This window comes from Plecotus auritus (genome assembly GCF_963455305.1).
Source record: "Plecotus auritus genome assembly, chromosome: 8".
NCBI classification, from domain to species: domain Eukaryota; kingdom Metazoa; phylum Chordata; class Mammalia; order Chiroptera; family Vespertilionidae; genus Plecotus; species Plecotus auritus.
Genome location: NC_137782.1, coordinates 52,355,092 through 52,376,060, shown reverse-complemented (window position 1 = coordinate 52,376,060; position 20,969 = coordinate 52,355,092). Strand labels below are relative to the sequence as shown.

The following is a 20,969-nucleotide window of genomic DNA, read 5'->3' as shown; positions in this document are numbered from 1 at the left end:
TTCACTTTTTTGTTTAAAAAAAGGAGCTTAAAATTGAATGTTATAGTTTTGCAGTGGCATGCTCCTAGTAACGTTACTAGTTTTGGAGGATAGTTAAGGAAATTCAGTCATTTATTGTATCTTTTGAAGAATTTATTCTTTAAGGAATTTTCTCTGAAAAGCACTCTGCAAGGTCTGTCGACAATGTTAATAGTCACATAAAATAGTTGCATAATCCTGTTGGAGTTTTGCAGAAGCCTTTAGTATAACAAATTTTCTTTCCTCCACTCTAGATGTATTACAGCACACCATAATCCATAAGAAACACACTGGGAAGAGTCCCACAGTGAAGTAAGTATCTAATTCCTAAAAGGAGAGATGTCTGTGCATTTTAAATCAGTATCTCGTTTACTTTAATTACTGATAAATAGTTGGCTATAATTCTACCATGTTATTCTTTGCTTGTTATTTGTTATATATTTTCTGTTTTCTCCTTTCCTCCTTTTTTAAAAATTCTTTTTACTTTATTAGCCTTGATCATTATACATTGTTTTTTGATTATTCTAGTGGTTGGTTATCCTGGAGATTATATTGTACATCTTTAACTTATAAAGATGTGATATTTGTTGTACTTGTACCACATACCATGTGAAGATCTCCAGTTACTTCACTTATCTTCTCCCATCTTACAAACTATAGCAGTCATGTATTTTAATTCTGTCTATATTTTAAACCTCATGAAACATTTTTTTATTAATTTAGCATTGACCATTCTATTGTTCTTCATTCCTTCCTGTGTGTCTGGTTACCCATCAATGTTTGTTTTCCATCTAACTGAAGAAACCTTGAGTTATTTCCTATAATCATATCTGCCAGTGATGAACTCACTTTGTTTTCATCTGTAAAATATATTTATTTTGCCTTTATTTTTGATGTACATTTTCCCTGGGTATAAAATTCTAGGTTGGCAATTATTTTCTGTTAGCACTTTGAAACTCTACAGGCATACCTCATTTTATTGCACTTCACAGATATTGTGTCATGTACAAATTGAAGGTAAGACCCTCCACCAGCATAAAGATTTTAGCTTGCTGAAGGCTCAGATGGTGATTAGCATTTTTTAACAATAAAGTATTTTTTAATTAAGGATGTACATTGTGTTTTTATACATAATGCTATTTATTGCACACATAATAGACTACAATATATTGTAAACATAACTTTTATATGCACTGGGGAACCAAAAAATTTGTGTGACTTGTTTTATTGTGATACTTGCTTTATGGCTGTGGTCTGGAACCAACAATATCTCTGAGGTATACCTTTAGTTTTACTGTCTTCCAGTCTAATGCCTTTGGTCCCTTACATCATATCTCCTCAGCCCAGCTCTGATTTCTTCTGCAAATTACATAAAATCAGTCATTTATATTATTTCTGACTCCACTCACATTACTATTGTCCCACCACAAGCCCATACCACAAGTTTCCACCTTCTGCCTCAGGGCTTTTGCAGATTCTTTGGGCCTTGCTTGGCCCTCAAGAGGTACAAGTTAATTTGCCTGGGGGGCAGGATCAGTTCTCAACTGATTGGGGAGCTCCAGCTTCCTGTCCTTTGGATAGATAACTCTGAGAGGTCACAGCTGGTTTAAGCTGCTGTTGCTTATAGTGGCACCCTCAGTAGTGGACCCCTCACATTGGTTTTTCTTCCTCTCCTACTTCATTCACCCATTCCTTGATCCTGTTTCCTGGGATCACCCCCCAGATTAACTATGACGTTCCAAATTTTTTTGTAGGGGAAACTCAAATTTAAGACAGCTGGCATCCATTGTTTAATCTTATAGTTGCTCTTTGGAAGTTAGTGTGCATTTTCAAGCTCTTTTTAGATTTTTCTCATTGTCTGGTTTTCAGTAGTTTTCCTACAATATGTTTGTAGCTTTCTTTGAATGAATGCTGCTTCTTGAGTCCGAAGCTTGATACATTTTGGTTTTAGAGAAGTCCGAGCCATTATCCCTTCAGATATTACTTCTGCCCTATTCTCTTCCTCCCTCTTGTAAGACTTGGAGTACCTATGTTAGACTCTTCATCATGTCTCACGTCTCTTAAACTTTTTTTGCATTTTCCATATTTTTTTCCTCTTAGTGCTCCAGTCTATTTTCTTCTGACCATATTTCCTCTAAACTGATTTTTTTCATCTATCTATCCATTAATTTCTTAAATTTATTTCATTTTACAGTTCTAGAATTTAAATTTGGTTCTTTCTTTTTAATATATTTTTATTGACTTCAGAGAGGAAGGGAGAGGGAGAGATGGAAACATCAATGATGAGAGAGGACCATGGATCAGCTGCCTCCTGCACACCCCACACTGGGGACTGAGCCCGCAACCTGGGCATGTGCCCTGACCGGGAATCGAACCCTGACCTCCTGGCCCCATAGGTCAACACTCAGCCACCAAGCCATGCTGGCTGGGCTGGTTCTTTTTTATATTTCCCAGTATTCTTGTAATCATTGATCCTGTTAAACACTATTGTTTAAAAATCCACCCCACAGTAACTTCATTCTGGATTCTCTTTGTGTCTGTTTCTATTGTCTGTTCCTTTTCAGTCACATTATCCTGTCCCTTCTCATGCCTTAGATGTATGTAGTACTTGGTGATTCTCTCAAGATTGGGGTACACCCCAACTATAAGTGGTGCAGGATGGCCATTGCACAGAGTCTAAAGACAATACACAACTGTTATTAATCTCCTTAGAGGCAGGGGTTTATTATTAAACTAGAGACCCGGTGCATGAAATTTGTGCATGGGGGGGATGTCCCTCAGCCCAGCCTGCACCCTCTCCAATCTGGGACCCCTTGAGGGATATCCGACTGCCCGTTTAGGCCCGATCCCACTAGGATCGGGCCTAAACGGGCAGTCGGACATCCCTCTCACAATCCAGGACTGCTGGCTCCCAACTGCTCACCTGCCTGCCTTCCTGATTGCCCCTGACCGCTTCTGCCTGCCAGCCTGATCACCCCCTAACCACTCTGCTGCCAGCCTGATTGATGCCTAACTGCTCCCCTGCCAGCCTGTTTGCCCCTAACTGCTCTCCCTGCAGGCCTGGGTCCCCCCCAACTGCCCTTCCCTGCAGGCCCGGTTGCCCCCAACTTCCCTCCTCTGCCGGCCTGGTCACCCCTAACTGCCCTCCCCTGCGGGCTTGATCACCCCCAACTGTTCTCCCTTGCAGGCCTGATCCCTCCCAACTGCCCTCCCCTGCTGGCCTGATCGCCCACAACTGCCCTCCCTTGCAGGCCTGGTCCCTCCCAACTGCCCTCCCCTGCTGGCCATCTTGTGGTGGCCATCTTTTGTCCACATGGGGGCAGCCATCTTTGACCACATGGGGCAGCCATCTTGTGTGTTGGAGTGATGGTCAATTTGCATATTACTCTTAGATAGGATAGAGCAGTGGTCGGCAAACTCATTAGTCAACAGAGTGGCAAACTGTGGCTTGCAAGCCGCATGTGGCTCGCGAGCCGCAGTTTGCCGACCACTGGCATAGAGACCTGGTGTACAGGTGGGGGCCAGCTGGTTTGCCCTGAAGGGTGTCCCAGATCAGGGTGGGGGTTCCCATGGGACAGCCTGAGCGAGGGGCCTTTGGTGGTTTGCAGGCCGGCCACGCCCCCCGGCGACCCAAGCGGAGGCCCTGGGATCTGGGATTTATTTATGTTCTATAATTGAAACTTTGTTTCCTTGAGTGGAGGCCTGAGCCCGCCAGGGTGTGCAGAAAGCTTGGCTTCCTCCATTGCCGGGGAAACCCAAGCCTCCTGCTCGCTCCGTGGCCGCAGCCATCTTGGTTGGGTTAATTTGCCTACTCGCTCATGATTAGCTGGTGGGCGTGGCTTGTGGGTGTGGCGGAGGTACGGTCAATTTGCATATTACTCTTTTATTGATAGGATAGGTAAGATAGCTGTATACTGGTTTATTCTCATAGTATACTTGTTTCCATGGTGTATTCTGTATATAGTAAAGAAAGGGTTACTATAGCTTTCTCATTGTATGATACAGTAGGTTAGATTATTGAGAACAGATATTCATACTTGTATAAACTTTCTTTTTGATAGCACCGTTGGTACAAGTTGTTCTCCATTGGATGGGCTGTCTGTGCAGTATTCTGAAGAGAATGGCATTGTGGACTGGAGGAGCCAAAGCTGCACCCCCATTCAGCACCCGGAGCACTGTGCGGCCTTAACTGACCAGGTACTTATGGGGGCTTTGTTTTGTCTTCATGCCATATGGTTAAAGCATTGCTACTCAGTAAGAATCGAGTTCTATAAGCATTATTATGTCAGAGAGTATATCTGGTAAGAATGACTGAAGGGATGTTTGTGTTAGACTTCAAATTTAATTGGTTTATATGATCTAAGCTCTTCTGAGACCTGAAAAAGTTTATTTAGATTACTTTTATTGCTAAAAAAATTAGTACATTTTAATATGATGCCTAAAATATTAATTCTAACTAGGGATACATTAAATTGTTATGCCATTTTTTGCTTTTGAAAGAATTAATTCACATTTCTGTCACTATATTGCTACTGGTGATGTGAATTTTGAAGCTGACCTTCCTTCATGAGTAGTTGGGCCAGTTGCTGGCCCTCCTGAGTGTAATGAGAACATACTCGCTCCCTTAGGGTATGGTGGGATCAGAAAGCACAGTGCTCTCAAATGTGTTCAGGTAATATGGCACCCCAGGTGCAGGGAGAGTACTTGCTGGTGCAGTCATGGAGAGAACCACTTTCTCTCTAAAGAATAGATTTGTTAACCCAATTTTCATTTCTGGACAATACTCAGATCCAAATGTTAACCTTTACTGGAATGTTTATGAACTAAAGCATTAAAGCATATTTTGAGAAAGTGTATGTTATCTTAATCATACTTACTTAATGGCCTGTTTTCAGAGTATATCATTTCAACTTGTTCTGCCTCCACTTCAGCACCTGCACACCTTTTCTTGTTAGAGTTGACAAAGTCGTGTATCGCAGTTTTACCAACCTGAACTTTAAGAAAATACTAAGTAAACCTATAGCAAGTACAGTCACTTGATTGTGTTTTATGTAGTCAGAAAAAAATTCAAGTCCATTTTAAAAGCAAAATATTAAATAGATATTTTTCTTCTCATGATTAACAATATTAAGTATTTGTCAGGGTTTATAAAAATCTTAGTGGTTCTGGTAGATAACTTCAAAAATAAGTTGAAAATGAAAATCTATTAGAATATACAACTGGGAATATATCATTTTAATCTTGATAGCAGAATAAGAGGATACCTTCCAAAGTGAGGCATTAACTTTAGTCTGATTTCTTTCTATTCTCTCCACTAGCATTCAAGTGAAAAACGAAGCTTATCTTCAATAAATAAGAAGAAAGGAAAGCCACAAGTAGAAAAGTAGGTTTAATTTAATGTCTCCAGTAATAGAAATTGGTAAGAAAGGGCAACATATAGCATTTGATTATGGGCACATTTAATTTATGTAGTATAAGTAGTATTTTTCCATTTGTTTTCTTTATATTTTTACCTCTGGGCTTTATTTTTTAGTGCAGAATAATCAACATATTCAAGTGATAAAAATAAAGCTCTTGTCAAATATTATATTCAGTTTGGAGGGGCAAAACTGTCAGAACTGTACATCAAATCTTGCTTTTAGAGTATACCTTACTAAAAAAAGTTTTAATTATAAAAATGAGGGGAATTTTAGTAATACTACTGTACTTAATGTGTTCTCTGCAGAACCTTATAAAAATGTTGGTAACTTGTATACTTTCGGTTTAGAGAGAAAATTAAGAAAACTGACAACAGATTGAATAGTAGAATAAATGGTATTAGACTCTCCACACCTCAGCATGCCCAGGGTGGTTCTGTGAAAGGTAAGAATGTTTGTACTTATTTCAAATACCCATCGCCGAAATGTTTTTAGTATATCTTCTGTAGTAGGAATTGAGCTGTTATGTTAAATCCTGACATGCTTTTATCCTGTGTTGATGTGAATAGCAGTGTCTGAATTAAACAGTTCTGAAGTATTAATTAATGGCATTAATGTAGGAAATATGACTCGGCCATGGAGTTTACTACAGTTCTGCTGACCCAGCTCTTCTCTCCTCTGCTGCCAGCAGCCTCCTCGCCTGTTACCGTCTCAAGCTGGTCCCTGCTCCAGAGGAGAGGTCCAAGAGACCTGGCAGGCCTTTCTCACTCTCCTGGCAACTGGGACCCATTCTTATAGAAAGTCATTTTTAGAATCTGATCACTTTTTCATGTTTAATGACTGTCCTATAGAGTTTTATGGTACTTTAGAGGAATTCAGACCCTTATACTCTTGTTGTACTAGATTTGTGTGGTTTTCCTTTACCCACTGTTATTTTAAGATCCCTTTATTTTTAGGTGAGAGGTTATGTGTTCATTTGACTGAGAGATGGTTCATTGATAACTTTTCTGTGTCAGTTGACCTTTACTATTAATAGTAAAGATAAAAAAGAATACAAGCCCACAGACTACTAGGAGAATGTTTTGTGCATTTGTGTACCTAATACTGGACTGATCGCACAAATAAGGATTTAAAATTGAGGTGTTATTCAAATGTTACTACGTTAAGGTGTGATGCAACATAAATAACCAGAATATTTTTAATGGAGTGTTTTTTAACTAGATATTTGTTTAGAGAGATTGAATAAAGGAAATGTGGTTAATCTTGACTATAAAATCATCGGACCAACTCATTGAATGAATTAACTGAGCTGTCTTTGTGGGGGGGAAATAGCATGGAAAAAAAAAAACCATGTTGTTTAGGAGTATGTTTTAACATTTTGATGTTTCCTGTGGTGATGGCAGCTAAAAGGGGGAGGAAAAAGCTGAAATAAGACAAAAGGTCTCTCTGCCAATGGATGATTGGAAATAGCTTTTGCCAGGTCTCCCTGTCTGTCCTTGCCTCCTTCACGTTTTTTTTTCTACACTGCCACCATATTGTCTTCTAAAGCATATACAATAAATCAGTTCATTATCCAGTTGAAACACTTGTCAAATACCGGGGTGGGCAAAAGGAGGTTTACAGTTGTTTGTATGGAAAAATAATAAGTAAATAATACAAGAAAAACTGTGTTTTACAGTCTTACAACTGTAAACCTAGTTTTGCCCCACCTTATATATACCACCCTCACAAGATCACTCTCTCTTATCTCTCACATAATTTGGGAACTGGTGCTCACCAAAGAAGTTTGTGACACCTCTCCTTTTTAGCTTCATATTTTCAGAGGAGAAATGTGTGGATTTTAATCTCGGACAGATATGCGTTTGAATCTTGTACTCCACCGGTTTCTTAAATGTGTGGCCTCTCTGAAGCCTTAGTTTTCTCATTTGTAAAACAGGAATAATGCCTACTTCACCAGATTGTAAAAAAATTGAGAAAGAATTTAGCTAGCACCGAGTACATAGGTGTTCAATAATTTAGTTCCTTTTCACTAGTCTAAGTGAAAAGAACACATATGCTATAAAGTTTATTAAGAACTTTTTAATAATATCTCAAGTTCCAATTTCTTTCTCTGTTTTCAAATATTATGAAAGTACAACTTCAGAATGTTTAAGATAAACCTTATTTTGTCTGTTTTATCTTGTATATATATGTCACTGATTCATATATACTTAGTTATAGAGCATGATTATAAATAAAATATACTTTGTACAACTTGTCTCATTGATGTCAAATGTAGCTCAGATGTTTGTTGTCTCCAACTTAAGAAAAATTCTGTTATTTCTCCTTAAAATATTAAGGTATCAAGGAATTACCTAAAGCATTCAGTAAACTCACGATATATTTTGATTTCTTTTTTTATGGAACAATCATGCATATCATAAAATGTGGATACTAGATTGAAACTGAGAATATTGGGCCCTTCTGATTTGTATGTTGTTCAGATCTTTAAATAATTCAGTCTAGTTTAAGATAAGTATTATTTGTTTGTTTGTTTGTTTTTAAATATATATTTTATTGATTTTTTACAGAGAGGAAGGGAGAGGGATAGAGAGTGAGAAACATCGATGAGAGAGAAACATCGACCAGCTGCCTCCTGCACACCCCCTACTGGGGATGTGCCCGCAACCAAGGTACATGCCCTTGACCGGAATCGAACCTGGGACCCTTCAGTCCACAGGCCGACGCTCTATCTACTGAGCCACAACGGCCAGGGCAGTATTATTTGTTTTTAATTTAAAATTTTAACTTCTATTTTGAGTAATAATACATTCATGTAGTTTGAAATTCTAAAGGTACAAAAAGGAACAAAATAACCCCTCACAGTCCCCCTCCATGTTGCTGCCTCTCCAAAAGCTCTCAGTGCTGGTCATCATCAGTATTCTTTACATTGTTTTTGCTTTAAAACTTCATGCGTTAACTCTCTCTGCTGAAGAGATGTATGGTTTACCTTGTCTACACTATTAAGAACTCTGTTCCAGTGTATCACCCGTGTTTCTTCCACCCCGCTCTTCTGTTGCTGATTGTGGCACCAAAAAGCTTGGGGAGAATGAGGTGGTTGACTTCTCAATTTCTTTTAAAAGGCTTTAGTGATTTAAATGTCTCTGACTTTCTTTAATTGTGGTCTGATGTACCTAAACAGTTAAGTGTAATTTCTGTTTGTTCATATATACTAATAACCAGGATTTTTATTGTTAGAATAGTGGCTAATGTAAGTTTTTGCTTTTTGTCTTCTTGCATGATCTTTTACCCTGTGAGACATCATAACAAATAAAGAAGTTTATATCTCTGTTTATAAGGGCAATTTGTGGAATATCCTTTGGCATATCCTCACCTTCACACCTTCTGACTCTAGGGTATCACATAATTTCTCATAAAAATTCCAAAGACTGCACAATTCCTAAGTACCTTTGAGATGATCAAAAAGAGAAAATAATGTTTAGTGTAGATTTAGATTTATGTATTTAGTTATTTGAAAACTACAAATTAATATGTGATAATTTGGTGATTTGAATGTTTACTAGCTATATAATCTAAAGAAAATAATTTTTAAAATTGTGTCATTTTGAGAAATAGCTGCTTTAAAAGCACACACGCATACACATTCTGTAGTTTCACTGTCTGAGTTTTAGTGAGCAAATTTCAGCTCACCTGACCCACTGGTTTCTTCTTTAGCCTGTCATTTTTGGTTTGAGACTATCAGGTTGACTCTTTGATGCTCTTAATCCTTAAATTGTTAATTTTGTTATATGCTGGTTGAAATATTTATATGCAGAATTTCCATATGTGCCACTGTTTTAGAGGCTTCAATTTTGTTTGCCCAATTTAATGCCAGGTTTTAGCCATTATGGCACATAAGTTTGTCTCCAGGTAGCCATTGGTGTTGATGTGCATCCCTTGGTCACACCGTGACTGGTAATTCAAAACCTATTATTGTACACTAGAGGCCCGGTGCACAACATTTTGTGCACTGAGGTGGGGGGGGGGGAGCGGCCTTCAGCCCGGCCTGTGCCCTCTCGCAGTCTGGGGCCCCTTGGGGGATGTCCACCTGCATCTGCTGTGCTCGACTTGAGCCCGGCTTCTGGCTGAGCGGCGCTCCGCCAGTGGGAGCGCACTGACCACCAGGGGGCAGCTCCTGTGTTGAGCGTCTGCCCCCTGGTGGTCAGTGCGCGTCATAGCGACCGGTCATTCTGCTGTTCGGTCGATTTGCATATTAGCCTTTTATTTTATAGGATAAGTATACTCCAGGTTACTTTTCTGTAAAATCATTACTTGCCCAATAACTCCTCAGCCACTTAGAGCCTCATGAGATTTTGTTCAGTTTTCCCATGGTAGTTTGGCATTTTATTACTCAAAAGGAATCAGCAATATTTAATGATTATATTTGTTATTCTGTATTCGCTATTGTAGCTGGGCTAGGCTAGGTCATCTTTTAACAATAGCTGCAAATTTACTCCCTTCAAAAGGCACAGCTTAGTCAACTAACTTGGTCATCACAAACCATATCTTTCCTCTAACACATATTTTGTCCAAGTGATTAATAGTTATTACCTTTCATTGGTTTTACCAAGTTGCCATCGAAATAATTCACTCATCTATAGTTCTAAAAGATCCCTCTGAAATCCCTCTTATGGGGATTTATGCACTAAACTATTCACTAAGCAAGTTGAATGCTGTTGCAAGGTAGAAACTATATTTACAGAAATGAATAGGACAATACCCTAAATTAGGGATAGTGCGGGGATGTCCAATACTAGGTATACCAATAATCTCGCCTCTGTACTCAAAAGAGATGTAACTAATTGATCATGACAGGTTTTGCACTTCACCCCCAACACTGCCTCTGTGTCACCTTGGCTTCTAGGCAGAACTCAAAAGAGCTACTCAGTCTACTAGATAGGATTTTACTCCTTTTGAATACTCCGGCATAGTAATTTTAACTGAATGGGCCTTTTTGGCAGTCAGTTCTATTCTTGAGGTTTTTTAAAGAATGAATGTCCAACAAGTTCTGAGAAGTTAAAATATCTAGACTTCGAAAATGGTCCAGTATGCTGATGTTATTGGACAGAACCCTACAAAGAACCTTAACTCTGATTTTTTTAAAAGTCAATAATAATTGACATTTTCCTCTGCCTCTGTTGTTTTAAGAATGTATTTATAAATTATTTTCAATTAAAATTGTGATTTAATAGTGAATTTTTACCTAAGTCAGATACCAGCTTTTTAGGTAATTGTAGGAAAACTGAAACAAAAACAAAAAATTACAGATGTAACTTATTTCTACTGGTTCAATTCAGAATTTAATTTAACTACTTAACATGATTTTTAAAAATAGAATTATTATTTTTAGATGCGAATTTGGACATTGGATCTGGACATGACACATGTGGAGAAACATCTTCAGAGAGTTACAGTTCTCCCTCTAGCCCACGACATGATGGAAGAGAGAGTTTTGAAAGTGAAGAAGAAAAAGACAGAGGTTTGCTCTTTGGAGTGAACATGGGGGTAGTGGAGGGTAATACGTGTTGTCTCTTAAAATCAGTCATACATAAGTAATTTTATGTTCTCATAAATATCGTTATTGATTTTTAATTTAATTGGTATAAAGAGTGTATAGACCATTGACTTAGCAGGTCCTGGCAATGTTTTTTTTTTTTAACATTTCACTACATACGAAATTAAAAAAGAAAGAAGACGGTCATAACAAAATGTACAGTTAGTGTAGAATAAAAACTTATATGTTATTGGATGCACATATATTTATAATTTTAATGTCTTCCTGGTGAATTGATGCTTTTATCATTATAAAATATCCTTTGTCCCTATAACAATTTTTTCTTAATTTTTATCTGATAGTAAGATAGCCACTTTAGCTCTTTTGGGTATTGTTTGTAGGGTACCTCTTTTTCCATCCTTTTACTTTAAACCTAAAGTGTGTCTCTAATAGACAGCATATAATTGGATTATGATTTTTTAGCCATTCTGCCTACCTTTGTCATTTCAAGTGCTTAATCTATTTAAATTTACTGTCATTGATAAGTTATGATTTACACTCTGCCATTTTTGTATTTGTTTTTTGAAAGTATTATATCTTCAATTCCTCCTTAAACAGAGGCTCAAATACTGCCAAAAGTGAAAGCCTTCTTAGGTATTTCCTGGGCAAGCATACAGCCCTAGACAATGAGTGTGACCTTCTAGATTCCTAAGTATATATCAGAAGCTTTTCAAAGCTCCCTATGGACATCTCATTCTCCAGTGTTTCTTCTTAAGTTTTCCCTTTTGTTAGCCCTAACTGGTAACGCTGCCTAGGCAGCCAAGTTGTTAAATAGTTGCTGCTGATTGATTGTGACCAATGCCTGTAAGTAAAGGACTGTTAACATAGAGTGAACTGAAGCTGCCAAACAGTCAGATAATGACATTCCTTTGGGCCTGCCTCTTAGAGAGGCTTGTGGCTGCTAGGCTGCTTGTGGCTGCTAGGCTGCTGGTTTTCATAACTACTGTAGTTGTAAGACTGATAGTTACAAAGCTACTTCAGAGCTGGAGAAAGTAAGATAGAATTAGGCCAGGTAAAATACCACAGTTCTTAAGATTCAACTGTTTTTCTTGAATAAATACTCCTCTGACTGCTGCAAGTTGTTAATCTCCAGAGTTCTGAAAAATTTGATTTTGACAGTTTTTGCCAGCATTCTTGTTGCTTTTAAGGAGTGGAGTATCAGAAGTCCCTACTCTGCTCTAGAAGTGAGATCTCAAAAATGTATAATTTGAATGAGGATGTCATTTTTTACACATGGTGACGATATCTGATTGGTGACATCTTGGTTATCAGGTTTCCTGTGCTGGTGGGCAGTAGTAAATTATTTCTCTTGGTCACTTCAAGATCTCTGGAGACCCTTGGAACACAGCATTTAAACCACATGTGGCTTCTCCTAAGCAGACCACAGCTGAGACCCTAGCTTCTGTGTTACAGTGTCAGGTCTTGTCTAAGAAATGGTGGCAGTTGTGCTGCTGTCTCACATTTAGCCACTCTTTATTTTGCAATTATTTTCAAGTCATACCAAGTGTCGCATGCAGTGACTCTATCCCCAATTCCAACAGTCTACAGCAACACTGCATTTCTGATCTGCGAGTACATCTGTACCCTTGGGTTACTTTACAGCATCCCTTTTTTGTCAACTTTTAGGGTGAGTTGGTGGCCTGTATAGAGGAACTTGCCTTTTTTTGGATAGGCTCAGTTATCAGTGACTAAATGAGCCTTCTCTAAATGAAAACTTATGGGACTCTCTAAACCCGCAGGGTGTGAATATCCACTACGATTTATTTTTTAAAAAGCTTTGATTTTAAGGGCATGAAAAGGTTTCTTTGAAAAGCATGTGGCTTTGTTGTTCTTATTGTTTCTAATGGGGTATTGTTTTGAGACTTTGTACTTTTTAAAGTCAACACACAAAAAAGGATGAGACCTATCTCTCCACAGCTAGATGAGCCCTTACAATGCCCAGAAAATCATTTTAGGACCACTTAAATCATGGGTCCATTTGCTGTGGCTTAAGATTTAGATGCTCTCTTTTGGGAGCATGCCCAGGCCTTCCAGTCCTCCACTTCTTCCCACAGGCACATCACCTTTGCCTTGCCCTCTCCTAAACTCCAAGCACCGTCCTCATTTTGCTTCTGTAACTTGTTTCCTAAGCCTATACAGCCCAGCTGGCTCACTTCTACTACCTCTGTAACTTCCTAAATAAATTTTCTCTTAAAATTTGAAAAAAAAACAGTTTATATAGAAATTTAATTGACCATCTGAAAAATGTTACAGCTCTTTTTTTTTGGACTTAAATGTTTCTTTAACTCTGTACTCATAATGATGGTACAGATCTAGATATAATGCCCTAAATAAGTTACTAATTTTTGGATACATTTTGTTTTGTAAAGTTTAGCAATAAACACTTCAGTTATTAAGGGGAGTTTATGTTAGAACCATTTACTCATAAATTGAATCTCTTCCCTCTGATGTAAATTATAATAGTTGAATTAACAACACCATGATGTTCTGTCACTGAGTAGGTTCTGTTTAACCATTTTCCAGGAAGACTTGAATGATTTGTTTGTAGTGTATTGTTTAAAAACATTTTTAACATCCTAGCTCAATATAACTAGTTTTGGTCTTAATAAATAAAAACATTTAAGTATTACAGTTCTGCTTATATATTAGCAGAGAGATGTTAATTGCATGGTCTCTGTACATATTATTGTAGTATCTGGCTTTATGATATTTAAACATTGTGAATTAGATTTTATGTTTTGCCATCTTTATACCAAAAGCCAGGAAATCCAGGAGAAGTCTGGATTGAAGTTATTTCTGTATGCAAGCATAAGTGTGATACAGTAATAAAAACCAGTGCAGTTTAATTTTGTCTCTGCCTATGTCGTTTTGCTCTCAGGAAGAGGCAGTGCTCTCGTGCCTGCCCTGTTTCCTGTGTTCTAGCACATTTGTTTTATGACGCTAATAAAAGCTTTAAATTTTCTTTACCCCACTGAAATAAGAATATGTATTGCATTCTGAAAAAAACTCTTATAGTCCCGACCTCTAGATAGTTGAGTTAAATACAGTCTTAATTGGGCTCCTTTAAATGGTATTATTTATGTGAGACAGATAGGAAGACTTTGGGTTTGGCAGTACAGAATATAAATCAGGTGAATTGCCTAAAATTGATTAAAGTAAAAAATATCTAATTCTTTTCTCAGTAATAAGGTGATATTAAATAAATCTCTGTATTTTACACTGTGCGTCATTCAGCCTCCAATTAACCTTTTGTTACTTTATCCGTTGATTTTTTTATTATTATTAAAGACATTATTTTTGTAGAGCAGTTTTAGATTTACAATAAAATTGAGAGGAAAGTACAGAGAATTCCCATCTACCCCGTTCCTACCACACATGAATAACCTCCCCTATTTTCAACATAACTCACTAGAATAGTTTGTTTATTTTTACCAAGAATGAACCTACATTGAACAGTGTTATCACCCAAAGTCCATAGTTTCCCTGAGAGTTCACTTTTGTTGTTGTTGTTGTTAATCCTCAACAGAGGATATTTTTTCCATTGTTTTTTTTTTTTTTTTTTTAAGAGAGAGAGGAAGCGGGGAGAAACATTGATGTGAGAGAAACACATTGATTGGTTGCCTCCTGCACACTCACCCACCAGGGCAGGGGATTGAGCCCATGACTCTCCAGTGTTCGGGCCGATGCTCTATCCACTGAGCAACACCGGCCAGGGCTGAGAGTTCACTCTTGATGGCATACTTTCAATGGCTTTGGATAAATGATTAATGACATGGTCTATCATTACAATATCACAGAGTGTTTCACTGTCTAAAAATCCGTGTTCCTCCTAGTCATCTCTCCCCACCTTCCACCCATGGTAGCCACTGATCTTTCTGTTGTCTCCACATTTTCCAGAATCTCTATTTTTTTTAATCTCTATATTTTTTAAATAAAGTCTGTAGAAAGCCAGAAATTAAAAGAGGGTCAGTTTGGCTGTTAGGAAGCTTAGGGGACACGTTTCCTCCAGTTCCAAACTTCAAAGTTCATTTTAGGTGGATTGAAAATTTGTTTCCAGCAAGAGAGATGGGAGTTAACATTTGTGTTAACATGTATTTCTATTTGTTTCCCTCAGACACAGACAGCAATTCTGACGATTCTGGGAATCCATTGGCAACCAGGTTTACAACTTACAGCTCTGTCAACCAGGCTGTCCCTGTCCAGCCACCTGTGGAAATGGCTTCCTTAGGAAACGACAACGGAAACCTTTTAGACGATCCCTTAAACTCGCCCAAGTATCAGCATATTTCTTTCATGCCAACTTTACACTGTGTCATGCACCATGTTGCCCAGAAGTCTGAAGTTGTCGTTCCTCCCCCCAAATCTGCTGACGGCAAAGCAATAGGCATGCTTGTTCCGAGTCCTGTTGCTATTTCTGCAATTAGGGAGTCCACCAGTGCGACCCCTGTTGGGCTATTAGGACCGGCAGCTGCTGCTGGCGAATCAGAAAAGCACCTGGAACTGCTGGCTTCCCCTCTGCCTCTTCCATCAGCCTTCCTTCCTCATAGCAGTACTCCTGCTTTGCACCTAACGATTCAGAGGCTGAAGCTGCCGCCGCCGCCACAGGGATCTTCCGAGAGCTGCCCGCTGAATGTTCCTCAGCAGCCAGCTGGGAGTCTGAGCATCGGATCACCAAACACGGCCTTCATTCCTGTCCATAACCCGGGCAGTTTCCCAGGATCTCTTGGTGCTGCCACGGACCCCATCACCAAATCTGCATCCCAAGTGGTAGGACTCAATCAAATGGTGCCTCAAATTGAGGGAAACACAGGGACAGTCCCTCAGCCTACCAATGTGAAGGTAGTTCTTTCAGCAGCTGGCCTCTCAGCTGCACAGCCACCAGCTCCCTACACCCTCCCAGGCTCTCCCCTCGCTGCCAGTGTGTTACCCAGCCAGAATTCCAGTGTGCTCAGCACAGCGTCCACCTCCACCCAGTCCGCGGGAGCCGGCATGAGTCAGGCTCAGTCAGCGGTCCCTCCTGCAGTTCCTACCCACACCCCAGGCCCCGCCCCCAGCCCGAGCCCTGCTCTGACACACAGTACTGCACAGAGCGACAGCACCTCTTACATCAGTGCTGTGGGAAACACGAACGCTAATGGGACAGTGTTGCCGCCACAGCAGGTGGGCTCAGGTCCTTGTGGTTCTTGTGGGCGAAGGTGCAGCTGTGGGACCAATGGAAACCTTCAGCTAAATAGTTACTATTATCCTAACCCAATGCCAGGACCTGTGTACCGACTCCCATTCTTCCCTCTGCCATCCCTCTGCAATGGCAGCTACCTCAACCAAGCACATCAGAGCAATGGAAACCAACTTCCTTTCTTTCTGCCTCCGACACCATATGCAAATGGACTGGTGCATGACCCCGTCATGGGGAACCAAGCCAGCTATGGCCTGCAGCAGGTGGCAGGATTTGGGAGATACTATCCTGTATATGCAGCACCCACTGTAGTTGCCAACACGAGTGGTTCAGGGCCCAAGAAGAATGGGAGTGTTTCATGTTACAACTGTGGTGTAAGCGGACACTTTGCACAGGAGTGTAAGCAGTCGTCCATGGAGGCCAGTCAACAAGGTAATCATGAGAGCTCCCAGAGGACTTGCTTTTAGTGTGCCCCTGTCTCCCCACCTTACTGGTCACGGGGATCCTGTTGAAAGTCATTGTGTGTGTGTTTACGGATGTGATGAGTTGTAAAGTGCAGACAGCAGAGTCTAGTGTAGACCCAGGTCATACAGCACCAGGAAGTTCAGAGCAGCTCAGTGCCCAAGCAAGGAAGAAACCAGAAAGGCACTTTTTAAAGACTATAACGGGAATTTGCCAATAGAATGTCAAATCTCTGGTTTGCAGCACTTTTTTTAAAACTACAATCCTCTTTCATAAAGTAAGCAAATTTTTAAATATTAAAAAACCAGGACAAAATAGAGTCATCTGCCATGTAAAATTTTTAGTTGTTATTTTAGTGTAGCTGCATAGCTAGCCGGCCCGTGCTCAGTGTATTGCCCATGCTCTTTTCCTACCCAGTAGGTGTTTTAAATAAAATGCTATTGCATTTTAAGGAATAAAATATTTTAAGCACTGGTTTGGGAGTAAGGGAATTTGAACTAAATTGAATATTATTACCACCAAAAAACTAAGAAAATGTTCTTAAGTAAGTATGAGTAAGATGCAAATTCCATATACACCTCAAACCTATCACTTGCATTTGGCTTTTGTCATTTTGCCAGACATCACCCAGTAAAAGAGTCTTGAATTGGGAGTATATACTTGGCATTTTTAAAGGAAGCTGAAGTTTGATAGCTTGAGGTAGAACTTAGAGCACAAACATTTATTACTTTTAGAAAGTCATTTTACTTACCATTTTGGAATCGTAGTAGTGCAGAAGATGCCTTCTGCCGAGCATGCCCGTTTGATAGCTTGTAGTGGTTGTAATGGGTTGCGTTGTGAGCAGTGACTTAGCAGTTCTCTTTCCCGTTTTAGGCACTTACAGACTGAGATACGCACCTCCCCTCCCCCCTTCTAATGACACGTTGGACTCTGCAGACTGAACCAAGTAAAGCTTGCCTCCTACCTAACACACTGAAGTGTGGGGAGTCATGGTGGGGTGTGGAGGGGAGGAAAGGAAAGGTATTTTGTTTGTGTTTCTTTGTCTGTACATTTCCGAGATGTCTACGCAGTTGGGGTTTTTCATTTCTCCTATACTGATGTCCAAAACAAAAAAAGAATGCATTGCTTTTGAGCCTCTGGTCTCCTGGTTCAACAACAGGCTTATCTGTATGATTCATGTTAAACATCCAAACAAACTATCAAAAGGAAAATGGATGCGTGGTTTTTTCTTGACACTGAATCCTTGCTGTGTGTTAATGTTTACTGAATTTCTAAAACTGTATCTGAACTTTTTTTTTTTTTTACAACACTAGTGACAGTCGTATGGTTTTGAAAAAAAGATACTTTGCTTCTTCCCCAGCTTTTCTCACTTTCATCCTAAAGTACATCTTTCTCCCCACCACCCCTGCGTTCCACTGGTATGCTGCCTGGGGCGGCCAGTGCATTGGCCCACACTTCTGTAAACTGCTCTGCACATGAATTGAGGGTAAACTGTTTCACCTTCATCATAAGGGAGAAATCAAATTCCCCAAATAGGGAGTATACTTGTAATAAACAGCACCACATAAATATGTATATGCAGCGCTTGTTTTCCAAATAAAAATTAAGTGGAAGAAGTGAAACCATATGAAACTGAAAAAATATGTATGAAGTGGACAAAGAGCTTTTTCTTACAAACAAACAACTTTTTACTTCATCATACTTTTGTAGCCTGTTGCTCAGAGAGACATAAAGTGAACAAACTAGTGTGAATGCTGTTCTGTGTGTGTGTGTTGGCAATGGCAGTCAACAGCCTATTTTACTTGTAGTCTACCATTGTGTCCTGTTGAGACACTACCTGAGCGAAGATCTCTTCTTTTCCTACACCAACTGTTACAGTGTTACGTTGTGTTGAAATGTGTGTGGTTTATTGCAGTCTGAACAGAAGCTCTGCATTTCTGCAAAAGTCAGGTATTTGTTCCTAATCTGTCTCTCGTAGCAAAGTCACTTTTATACCAGTTTACCACTGTGCTTGATTATAATGTGAAAGACTGAATTCTGAGTGTGTTAAGATGGTATTAATCATGTCAGTGTCATGTCACTAAGTTTAATGCTGCTGTTTAAAAAAAAAAAGGTTTTTTTTAAAAAGCCAATCTCTGTACTAAACTGCTTCCAGGTAATTTTGATTTCCTAAAGTGCACTGAGGTTATCTGGGAGATTGGGTGTGTTTGTGGACTGCTGCATTCAACGGCAGTGAGCACCTGCCACTGTATGGTCATGGGGTAAGGGGTTTGGGTCCTTCCTGTCCCTCAGGACAGAGCAGACACAAAAGGTTTTTGTTGTGCGAGGCAACATTGGTGCGTAGCAAGGAACCTGGTCTTGGTTCAGAAGCCTAACAGATTGCTAGACAAGAGGAAAAACTTGAAGAAAAAGAAGCTTCATCCAGTGCTTCCTAGATAGCGTTTCTATTTATAGCACCAATGTACATTTTGAAACTTTCTTTCAGGGGTGGGGATTAAGGGGGGAGGGACGGGTGTGAAGGGGTAGATGAAAGCTTTAATTTAAAAAGAAGAAAAAGTTTGAGTAAAGGAGATTATTTTGATTAATTATATTTTATTTGATCCGGGTATTTTTGGACCACATTATTAAATTAATTGTTAAGCTACAGTTGAGTTGTTCGAGAGTTTTGATAAGCCACGTATGGACCGCATTGTGAATCACTTGCCAGGTGTACTTTATGGAGCTTATTTTATGATTTAAAATACTGTACTGTACATAGGAGGTGTGTTGCCTTCTCCTTATTTGTATGTTTACCATATACTTTGATATTTGAAATGTTATGTACTGGAAAGGCCACTTATATTTCTAGAACAGATTGGATTTTATGCAACCTTTTTCCCTTGAATTAACAGCAATAAAAAAATGAAAAGCAGCTTAAGAATTGTGCTTTATTACAAATTTTGTAAAAGTGAAAGATAGGAGAACATCATACATCATAATTTTTTTTCTTTTTAAAGAATCAACCCGCTATTTCCCTGCAATGTGGGCAGTGAATCCCAAAGTTATTGACACCTGGACTTTCTTCAGTGTCCCCCAAGCAGCCTGGCTCTGTAGTTTGCCTGTGTGACCACTAAAGGAAGAGACTGCGCTTCTGTGCTGAGCATGCACTGTGTGCTGTGTGGTGGCCAGGACAGGTCCTTGTCACCCTGGAGCTATGCCTCTGGCTCAGGCCTTCTCACTGAGAGTGTAGAGGACTTAATTTGCTTTCTCAAATTTACTGATTTGATTTTGTTTTCCTGGCAGCTCTCTTGGTACAGTACTGAATATTTCATTGGTCATGTCTTCTATAATCCAGTCTCGATTCTGTTTTTATACATTTAATAATTTATAAGATACTAGAGGCCTGGTGCACGAAATTCGTGCACAGGGGGGTGGTGTCCCTCAGCCCAGCCTGCACCCTCTCCAATCTGGGACCCTTGAAGGATGTCCGACTGCCCGTTTAGGCCCGATCCCAAATAACGGGCAGTCGGACATCCCTCTCACAATCCAGGACTGCTGGCTCCCAACTGCTTACCTGCCTGCCTTCCTGATTGCCCCTAAGCGCTTCTGCCTGCCATCCTGATCACCCCTAACCACTCCCCTGCCAGCCTGATTGATGCCTAACTACTCCCCTGCCAGCCTATTTTCCTCTAACTGCCTTCCCCTGCAGGCCTGGTCACCCCCAACTGCCCTTCCCTGCAGGCCTGGTCACCCTCAACTTCCCTCCTCTGCCGGCCTGGTCACCCCTAACTGCTCTCCCCTGCAGGCTTGATCGCCCACAACTGCCCTCCCTTGCAGGCCTGGTCCCTCCTAACTGCCCTCCCCTGCTGGCCTAATCACCCACAACTGCCCTCCCTTGCAGGCCTGGTCCCTCCCAACTGCCCTCCCCTGCTGGCCATCTTGTGGTGGCCATCTTTTGTCCACATGGGGGCAGGATCTTTGACCATATGGGGGTAGCCATCTTGTGTGTTGGAGTGGTGGTCCATCTGCATATTACTCTTTTATTAGATAGGATAGAGGCCTAGTGCATGGGTGGGGGCCAGCTGGTTTGCCCTGAAGGGTGTCCCGGATCAGGGTGGGGGTTCCCTTGGGGTGTGGGACAGCCTGGGTGAGGGGCCTGTGGTGGTTTGCAGGCCGGCCACGCCCCCCAGTGACCCAAGTGGAGGCCCTGGGATCTGGGATTTATTTATCTTCTACAATTGAAACTTTATAGTCTGGAGCGGAGCCAAACCTCCTGCTCGCTCTGTGGCGGCAGCCATTTCTGTTGGGATTTATTTATCTTCTA

The 20,969-nt window shown here is 40.2% G+C and overlaps 1 protein-coding gene across 1 annotated transcript in view; it reads left to right on the top strand.

Annotated features, from left to right (window-relative positions):
* The window catches only part of ZCCHC2 (zinc finger CCHC-type containing 2), a 49,895-nt gene extending 30,337 nt beyond the window's left edge, over window positions 1-19,558 (top strand). The window contains exons 8-14 of the mRNA XM_080682998.1: window positions 273-330; window positions 4,080-4,215; window positions 5,337-5,401; window positions 5,786-5,880; window positions 10,825-10,953; window positions 15,143-16,636; window positions 17,540-19,558. Of these exons, the coding sequence (XP_080539124.1) occupies window positions 273-330; window positions 4,080-4,215; window positions 5,337-5,401; window positions 5,786-5,880; window positions 10,825-10,953; window positions 15,143-16,636; window positions 17,540-17,607 (2,045 nt within the window). The 3' untranslated portion in view covers window positions 17,608-19,558. The remainder of the gene's footprint in view (window positions 1-272; window positions 331-4,079; window positions 4,216-5,336; window positions 5,402-5,785; window positions 5,881-10,824; window positions 10,954-15,142; window positions 16,637-17,539) is intronic.
* Window positions 19,559-20,969: the final 1,411 nt, after the last annotated feature.